Source organism: Berghia stephanieae, chromosome 15 (genome assembly GCF_034508935.2).
Source record: "Berghia stephanieae isolate SIO BIC M18660-M18661 chromosome 15, UCSD_Bste_1.3, whole genome shotgun sequence".
Classification (NCBI taxonomy): Eukaryota; Metazoa; Mollusca; class Gastropoda; order Nudibranchia; family Aeolidiidae; genus Berghia; species Berghia stephanieae.
This window is the reverse complement of record NC_088374.1, coordinates 19,191,658-19,201,657: the sequence shown is the minus strand read 5'-3', so window position 1 is coordinate 19,201,657 and position 10,000 is coordinate 19,191,658. Positions and strand designations below refer to the sequence as shown.

Below are 10,000 nucleotides of genomic sequence, written 5' to 3'. Positions count from 1 at the left end.
AAAAAAAAAGTAATATTATCTCCTAACAGGCTTCATGTCCCATCCTTAATGTAAAATGTTGCTGTTTGGCTAGGGACCCCTTGTAAAGCACTTTGAGCACGTTTAGTTGATATTGCGCTATATTAAAAGCTCACGCTCAATTTTCATTATTCTTTAATTTCATTTTCTTTTTATATGTGTGTGTTTTATTTTTGCCCTAGGATATGACTCTGTCAGCTGCCTGTGCGCCTCCTGGCGGTGGCCGTAACAGTGTGTCTCCCAGGATGTTCCGTCACTTCAGCATGTTGTGTATTCCGTCACCCAGTGAGCATAACTTGAAGCACATGTTTATGGTGAGTGGTGGTCTGGTGTTGTTATTGTTGTTGGTGGTGTTGTTGATAGTGGTGGTGGTGGTGTTAGTGTTAGTGTTGTTGTTGTGTTGTTGTTGTTGGTGGTGGTGGTAGTGTTGGTGTTGTTGTTGTTTCGTCCATAATACATGACCAGATTGAGGTCAGAGTTCAAATTGATTTATTATGTTATCAAATTATCATTCAATCTGTCAATTTCTTCAATCATTCATTAATCAATTAATAACAAATTAATTAATTAAACAATTCATCCATTCATTCTTCCATTCATTCATGTATTCTTTCATTCATTAATTTATTCATTATTCATCCATTTATTCATTTTTTCCATTCATTCATTTATTCATTTATTTTCCCATTCATTCATTTATATATCTGTTCATTCATTCATTAATTAATTAATTAATTCATTTATTTATTTATTTGTTTATTTTTTTATTTATTAATAAATTAATTAATTCATTTATTTATCTAATCTTCCATCTATCCATTCTATTCGTCCTTCATTCATTTATTCATTTGTTCATTTATTTATTCATTCATTCATTCTTTCATTTAAAAAAAATCTATTCATCCATTCATTCATTCATTCTTTCAGTTATTACTTCATTCATTCATCATTCCATCCATTTATTCCTTTTTCAGTCCATCCTCAATGGATTCCTAATGGATTTCCCTCACGTGGTTCGCCAGTGTGCCGAGTCCATCGTCAGCGCTGCTGTCGAGTTGTATTTCCGAATGAGCTCTGATCTCCTGCCCACCCCGGCAAAGTCTCATTACGTCTTCAACCTGAGGGATCTCTCCAAATGTGTGCAAGGTGTGTAGTTAGTCGAAGGATGCCGTGTATTTTAACAGTGTTACTGTATGTCATTTTCATTGTCGTCATTCCATTGCTGCTTTCATCATTATCATCATTAACCTCATCATCATCATCGTTATTATCGTCGTCGTCATCATCATCATCATCATCATCATCATCATCAAAATAACCGTCTATGTGGTCTTGTGGTATGACACTCGCTTTCGGATCGGAAGGTCCTGGGTTTGAGCCTCGCTCGGCGAATAGTCGAGTCCTTGGAAAAAGGCTCTTTACTCACATTCTCTCACCGTACTCAGGTGTAAAATGAATACCTGGCCGTTAACAACGTTGTCTCTGTTCTAAAAATATTTGTAATGTCGCCTGTCCCCTTATGTCTTTATGCTTTGACCTATTGTGCTTCACTGGGTTCTAATCAAAGCTATCGGACATATTGTTTTCCCCTCCTCACTCCACCTTGATTGTTGTATTCTTTGTGGTTATTCATCGTATCAGTTTATTTCTTCGTTCCATTTACCATTTTTTTCCACTTTTATGTATGTTTTCATCAAATTGTGTGATTTATTGGTGAAAGCCTAAGATTGAATAAACTTTGAACTTGAACATTACCCTCCTAATCCCCAGGCATGCTTCAGGCCGACCCTGGTTATGTCAGAGACCGTCTCCAAATCTTCCGTCTCTTCGTACACGAGACTCAGCGTGTCTTCCACGACCGTCTCATCAACAGCGAGGACAAAATGTTCTTCCATCAGATTATGGCTGAAATGGCCTCCAAACATTTTGGCGAGGTAAGGAGAATCTTCCTCTTCTTTCAGCTTATCCCGCATTGAACGCCACATCTCCATGCTTCTCGGTTCACAGCATCATCTTCCTCCAGGCCGAGTTCTTTCATATCATCCTTTACCTTATCCAACCATCTAGTCTTTGGGTTTCCCTTTTTCCTCTTTCCTGCTATTTGTAAATCCAATACTTTCCTTCCCATGTACTCCCTCTCTCGTCTCTTTACATGTCTGAACCATTTCAATCTATCTTCTCTCATCTTTATTGATACATTCTTCACTTCATTCAACCTTCAATTTCGTTCAATTCTCACTTTATATTTTCTTGTCCAGCCAAGTGACCATCTCAATATCCTTATTTCTGCCACCTCAACTTCTTTATCTCGTTTCTTTGTTGTAGCTGCTGTCTCTAGTCCATATAACATTGTTGGTCTTACAATTGTTGTATATTATTTTCCCCTTCTGCTTTGCGAAAATTCGTTTGCCACACATAACTCCAGTTACCTTCCTCCAATTATTCCCGCCTGCCTGTGTCCTCTTCTTAACCTCCATCTCATTGCCCCGATCTCATTGAACTGTTAGTTGTTCCTAAGTATTTGAATTGGTTTGTCTCTGGCACATCCTCTTCTCCTATATTTATTGGTGGTTCTGCTCTCTGTTGTCCAATGCACAAATACTCTTCGATCTGCTTAATCCCCTCCGTTCCAAAACCTGTCTCCTACTCTTCAAGTAAGGAGAATAAAAGTGATTATCCTTCTCCTTACCAACTTTAGCTCGGGATAGAGAAGGATAGAAACTGTTTGTCTGTGGCCTATACCCTGACCCAGGGTGACAAAGGCAATGATGATGATGATGATAGAGAAGGATGGAAACTGTTTGTCTGTGGTGTCCGATGCACAAATACTCTTCGATCTGCTTAATCCCCTCCGTTCCAAAACCTGTCTCCTACTCTTCAAGTAAGGAGAATAAAAGTGATTATCCTTCTCCTTACCAACTTTAGCTCGGGATAGAGAAGGATAGAAACTGTTTGTCTGTGGCCTATACCCTGACCCAGGGTGACAAAGGCAATGATGATGATGATGATAGAGAAGGATGGAAACTGTTTGTCTGTGGCCTATACCCTGACCCAGGGTGAAAAAGGCAATGATGATGATGATGATAGAGAAGGATGGAAACTGTTTGTCTGTGGCCTATACCCTGACCCAGGGTGAAAAAGGCAATGATGATGATGATTTAATTATGCCTTTATGGGATATACCAGCCATTTGATTTTGGCCTAAGGTACTTTGTAAGATTTGCACTCAATCGTTTCAATTTTGCCACCCTTCAATGTTGGAATTCACTACCCAGAATCCCTTAGGTCGTCCTCATCCCTTCAATGTGGTCTAGTGGTATGACACTTGCTTTCGGATCGGAAGGTCCTGGGTTCGAGCCTCGCGCTCGGCGCATAGTTGAGTCCTTGGAAAAGGCTCTTTACTCACATTCTCTCACCATACTCAGGTGTAAAATGAGTACCTGGCCATTAACAGCGTTGTCTTTGTCCGAAAAATTGTAATATCGCCTAACAGGCGGCATGTCCCGTCCTACATGTTAAATGTTGTTGTTGACCAGGGAAAACCTTGTAAAGCGCTTTGAGCACGTTTAGTGGATATTGCACTATATATATATATTTTAAAAGCTCAATTTTTAAAAACTCAACTAAAAACCCATTTGTTTCCAATGTAACTAATTGATGTAAAACGTCAGCGATTTACTTCATTCATCACAACATTGATGCGATAATTCAATACTACCTTCCTCTCCAGACTGTGGATCCAGATTCATTTGTAACCAATCCCATTCTATTTGGCAACTTCATCAAGATGGGGGCGGCCGATTCGGACAAGATGTATGAAGAATTTACAGACATCAAAAAACTCACCAGTGTTCTGCATGATGTAAGTCATGAAAAAAAAAAAAAACTTTTACGGACTCGAAACAAAAATCGATCCTGAAAGGAGTCAAGGGGAGAATGAATGAATTACTAGCTATGAATCAAAAATTTTCCTGTATAAAGCAGACCTATGAATATTTCGTAGAAATAGGGAATGAGATTAGCGGAAGAGTAGCGTCCCTTGATTGGACGTCACCCCTAGTCTGTGACGTCACTGGCGGAAAAGTTATTAGAGAGAGAACGTCATGTTGGTTGTGCGCATGCGTCTCTCGTCCTCAAATACGAATTTTGACTCCAGCTACAGAACTGCATTCTCCTCTTTGACTCAATAAATCTTATTGAAAAGGAAAGTTTAGTTCTTCAGAACCCATAATATTCAGAATTTAGCAGCATTTCTGGATCATGCTGAGGGCAAATTATTTCTAAAGCTATTTAACCCTCTCCTTACCACCTATTGGAAAATCGTCACATTTGTTACGGTGCAATCGTCACATTTCTCATCCAGATTTCATTTCTTTTTACTCTAGCTATAAAACTTGACATTTTGTAATAGAGCTCATATTGTTGTACAAGATTATGTATAGAATGTGCTGGTTGCTTTTCTGTTTGAGTAAGAAATGTCTGTTTTTGTGTTGGGTAGGTGTGAAGTGTTGGGGAAAATTCTGAAAACGGCTGGTAAGGAGAGGGTTAAAGTGGATTTTTCTTATTTTCTCCTTGGAAACTACGAATTTTTTGAAATTTCAAGTTGGCAGGTCTGTATGTTAGAGTATGTAACCTCACCTTACAGTATGATTATTGTTTTACTATCTCATCTACTTGTATACTACGGATTCACTTACCCTCACTTTACCAGCTTGTCATCGCATAGATTAGTCCACCAACTATTTCTCTAGGCGTACCATGATCACTGATGTCTGGCACAGACTTGGTCCATGATCACCGATGTCTGGCACAGACTTGGTACTTGAAGAAGAAGAACCCTAGAACTCTGCCATCTGAAGGAAAAATACTGAATGTTTACTCAAGACAGCAGAACTGTGACTGTGAGGGCCGATTTCACTCCAACCAAAAATCTCAACTTTTGTCAGGATATGGCTGTTGTTTCCATCGCTTTCTGTAATTGATAAGTAGTAACTGTGATGGGACAGGCGCAAGCTTCTCTAGAAGCTTGGGTTGCATATCAGATACTGATGATCTCTTGTCGGTAAGCAATGGAAACGACAGTCTTATCCTGACACAAGTTATATGTTGAGTTGACTTAAAATCGGCCCCCACAGTTCTAGGGTAAAATATTTGTACGGCTATGTGGACTTGTAGTCTGACACTGTCTTTCCTACATGTTAAGTGTCGCTGTTGGCCAGGGACCCCTTGTAAAGCGCTTTGAGCATGTTTAGTGGATATTGTGCTATATAAAAGCTCAATTATTTTTTTAGCTCAATATTTAAAACTGTTTCCTTCCTTTTTTGTTTATTCCCCATCAGTATCTGGACGACTTCAACATGCAATCTTCCAAAGAGATGAAACTGGTGTTTTTCATGGACGCCATTGAACACGTGTCACGTGTGGTCAGAATGATTCAACAGGAAAGAGGAAACGCCTTGTTGGTGGGAGTTGGGGGTTGTGGGAAACAGTCACTCACCAGGTGAGTTTTTATCATGTCTACAGACCTTCTCACTACGTAGAAGTACCAAAAATTTAGGCTCCAATTTTCGAAGTTCATGAGCGTCTCTAAGTCATTAAAACTTAATGAAAATGAAAATTGATGCCAGACTACAGAGTAGTCAGACTACCATACTCAGGTGTAAAATGAGTACCTGGCCGTTAACAACGTTGTCTCTGTCGGAAAAAAAATGTAATATTGCCTAACAGGCGTCATGTCTCGTTCTACATGTTACATGCCGCTGTTGGTCAGGGACCCCTTGTGAAGCGCTTTGAGCACATTAAGTGGATATCGCGCAATATAAAAGCTCAATCTTTTTTATTTTTAAATAATTTCTTTTTAATTCCAATATCATCATCTATCTATCCCTTAGACTGGCAGCCCACATCTGTTCCTACCAGTGTTTCCAGATTGAACTGTGCAGAGGCTACGACTACGCCGCGTTCCACGATGACCTGAAGAAACTCTACGATTTTGCTGGTGTGCAAAATAAACACACCGTCTTCTTATTTACAGACACTCAGGTACACTCAGATCAATTTCTTGTTGTTGTTGTTGGTTTTTTGACGTTATCTTTTTTCTCATTATTCTGAATTATATATATCACATTACTGTCTTTGTTATTCTTGTCGGGAGGAGGGGGCTCTGATGGTAACTGGGGTTGAAGACGATCTTTTTGGATCGTGGATGGCTCATATGGTGGAGCCACGCTCTCCCCGGCCGGGTGGAGTTGTCGTGCCAGTAAGGTCACGGGTTCGGGCCCCCCACGCCACCGAGAGGTTTTTGTCCTCTGTTGTCTTCTGGCTTTTTCCTACTCACTTCATCTCTTGTTGTTATTCATACAGCAACCACCATTGAGTACAGATGATACAAGATATTTTGCATTTTATTTTATTTTATTTCCACGTTAATTTGTGTAATGTCGTGATGACCAAGGGTTTGTACCTGAAACGTCCATTGTCTGTTTTGTTCCCATACAAAGACTCTCCAGTTTCACTCTTTCATTAGTATTTTACGATCACCGGCTTCAGGCAATAATGATAATAATGATAATAATAATAATAATCTCTCTCTCTCTCTTTCTCTCTCTCTCTCTCTCTCTCTCTCTCTCTCTCTCTGTGTGTGTGTGTGTGTGTGTGTGTGTAACACACACACACACACAACACACACACACACACACACAGCTTTTCTTCTATATTTCTTTTTCAATATTTTTTTTTTCTCCTTCTTTCCTTTCCACCCCTTAGATTGTGGTTGAAGAGTTCCTCGAAGACATCAACAACATCCTCAACTCTGGAGAAGTCCCCAATTTGTTCGAACCTGACGAATACGAGAAGTTGATCATTGGTTGCAGACCTGGTGCCAAAGAGGCCGGTATCCCAGAAGGCAACAGAGACGCCATCTTCGATTTCTGTATCAACAGGGTCAGGTATGAGAGGAATTTTTTTAAAATAATTTTTTTAGTAATGCTCTTCCCTTCAATAAATAACAATGTGAAATTGAATGTAAGCTTCAATTTAATATACGAAAACAGATAAAATGGATGAAACACTGCGGACTAATGAGATAATGTGGTAGTGGCGTTGTTAAGATGAATTCATCACATCTTCCCTTCAAGGACATTTGATTCATGGAGTCGGAATTTATTCTGGTTTCCGTATCTTAAAATGGACAATAACAATTGTTACCCTTCGGGTAGAATGCTAGTCTATCATAAAGTACTATCCACCTGATCTAACAGACCCAGCTCAATTGAGCTTTTATATAGCGCAATATCCACTAAACATGCTCAAAGCGCTTTACAAGGGGTCCCTGGCCAACAGCAACATATAACATGTAGGATGGGACATGACACCTGTTAGGCAAAATTTTTTTTTAAATTTTCGGACAGCGATAACGCTATTAACGTCCTGGTACTAATTTTACACCTGAGTACGGTGAGAGAATGTGAGTAAAGAGCCTTTTTCAAAGACTCAACTATGCGCCAAGCGAGGCTCGAATTCAGGACCTTCCGATCCAAAAGCAAGTGTCATACTACTAGACCACTTAGCCGCACAATCTACCCAATCACTGCTGCTGGGTGGACAGAGGGGGATGGAGGGTGGAAATGAAATCTTGACTTTACCTCGTATCAAACTTGTTCCCTTTTGCATGCGAAGTGAGTATTCTACCAATTGAGCTATTAGGACAACCTCCATCAGGGTGAGGTAGAGGGAGGATTTGTTTTTTTGTTTGTTGTTTTTTGATAATGCTCTTTCCAAGGAAATGACTGGTTCGATACGGTGAGTCATTGATTGTCTGCAGTTTCAAATTCCACAGAAACATGTGGCTATGTGGTCTTGTGTTATGACACTCGCTTTTGGATCGGAAGGTCCTGGGTTCGAGCCTCGCTCGGCGCATAGTTGAGTCCTTGGAAAAGACTCTTTATTCAAATTATCTCACCGTACTCATGTGTAAAATGAGTACCTGGCCGTTAACAGCGTTGTCTTTGTCCGAAAAATTGCAATATTGCCTAACAGGCGTCATGTCTCGTTCTACATGTTGAATGTTGCTGTTGACCAGGGACCCCTTGTAAAGCGCTTTGAGCACATTTAGTGGATATTGCGCTATATAAAGCTCAATTTTTGTATGCAATTTCAAATTCCACAGAAACAACCTCCACATCGTATTGTGTATGTCCCCGGTGGGATCTACCTTCCGTGCCCGATGCCGTATGTTCCCATCCCTTGTCAACTGTTGCACGATTGACTGGTTCGTGCAGTGGCCCAAGGAAGCATTGCTGGGCGTGTCCAAGTCGTCGTTTGAACCTGTTGATTTTGGAACACAGGACCATCTCAAGGTGTGTATCTGATTTGTGTTTCAGTCCCTCTCTGTTTATTGTCGTATTTAAAAGACGGAGATAAATCTAAATTGGCAAAGTAACGACAAACATTGGGTGTCTCCCATGACTGAGATTTTTAAAAATAATTAAAAAACAAAAACAATGTGAAATTGAATTTAGCTTCAATTTAATATAAAAAACAGATATCTGTTTTTGTATATTAAATTGAAGCTTACATTCAATTTCACATTGTTATTTATTTCTTCGAGCTTCGAGCAGCAACATTTACATGTCCCTCTGTATGAAGTTTCTCCTTCTGCTTCATTCATCCCCTTATCCTCCTATCCATCCATTTGTCAAATCATCCACCCATCAACCCACCCACCTACCCATCCATCCATCCATCCGTCTATCCATCCATTCATCCACCCATCCACCCATCAATCCACCTCGCATTCCATCCATCCATCCATCAATCTACCCGTCCACCCATCAATCCACCTAGCATTCCATCCATCCATCCATCAATCTACCCGTCCACTCATCAATCCACCTAGCATTCCATCCATCCATCCATCAATCTACCCGTCCACCCATCAATCCACCTAGCATTCCATCCATCCATCAATCTACCCGTCCACTCATCAATCCACCCAACCATTCATCCATCCACTATCTATTCACTCATCCATCTATCCATCCATCCATCCATCCATCCACCCACTGACTCATCCATCACTTCATCCAGTCATATGTCAAATCATCCATCCATCCACCTATTCATCTATCAGTCCATCCACCCATATACCAAATTATCCATCCATCCATCCATCAATCCACCCATGCCCATCCATCCATCCATCCATCCATCCACCCATCCATCCATCTATTCATCAATCTACTCATCCATCCATCCATCCATCCATCCATCTACTCATCCATTCACCAATCCATCAACTCATCCGTATCCATATCCATTTCAGCAAAGTGTATCCGAAATGTGTGTGGACATCCACATGAGTGTCACCAATATGGCAGAGCGATTCTTCAACGAACTCAAACGTCGTTACTACACCACGCCTACCTCCTACCTGGAACTCATCAATCTCTACCTTACCATGCTGAAGGAAAAGACTAAGTGAGTTATTCATTGTCATCATCAACATCATTGTCATCGTCATGGTCATTGTCGTTGTTGTCGTCATCATCGTCATTGTCTTGATCATCATCATCATCATCATCATCATCATCATCATCATCATCATCATCATCATCATCATCATCATCATTATTATCATAAACATCATCATCATCATCATCATCATCATCATCATCATCATCATCATCATCATCATCACCAATGGTGCCACCATCACCACACCACCGTCATCATCATCATCATAGTCTTCCTCATCATCATCATCATCATCATCATCATCATCATCATCATCATCTTTCTCATCTTCCTCATCATCTTTCTCCCATAAGTAAGTTCTTATATATTCATTCCCCCCCCCCCCACTCCCCTCCCAACCCCATAATATGTGGATATAATAATCAGTTCCAATGATATATTCCAGGACACTGAAGAACGCCCGAGACCGTGTGAAGAACGGCCTGGCCAAGCTCCTAGAGACAAACGA

The 10,000-nt window shown here is 40.4% G+C and overlaps 1 protein-coding gene across 1 annotated transcript in view; it reads left to right on the top strand.

Annotated features, from left to right (window-relative positions):
- Positions 1-10,000, top strand: part of LOC144960516 (dynein axonemal heavy chain 6-like) — a 122,682-nt gene that overhangs the window by 65,470 nt on the left and 47,212 nt on the right. The window contains 10 exon segments of the mRNA XM_078893699.1: positions 201-332; positions 993-1,164; positions 1,789-1,952; positions 3,749-3,880; positions 5,358-5,518; positions 5,910-6,060; positions 6,784-6,965; positions 8,186-8,375; positions 9,341-9,495; positions 9,938-10,000. The exon segment at positions 9,938-10,000 is cut by the window's right edge and continues 118 nt beyond it. Coding sequence (XP_078749825.1) covers positions 201-332; positions 993-1,164; positions 1,789-1,952; positions 3,749-3,880; positions 5,358-5,518; positions 5,910-6,060; positions 6,784-6,965; positions 8,186-8,375; positions 9,341-9,495; positions 9,938-10,000 — 1,502 coding nt within the window.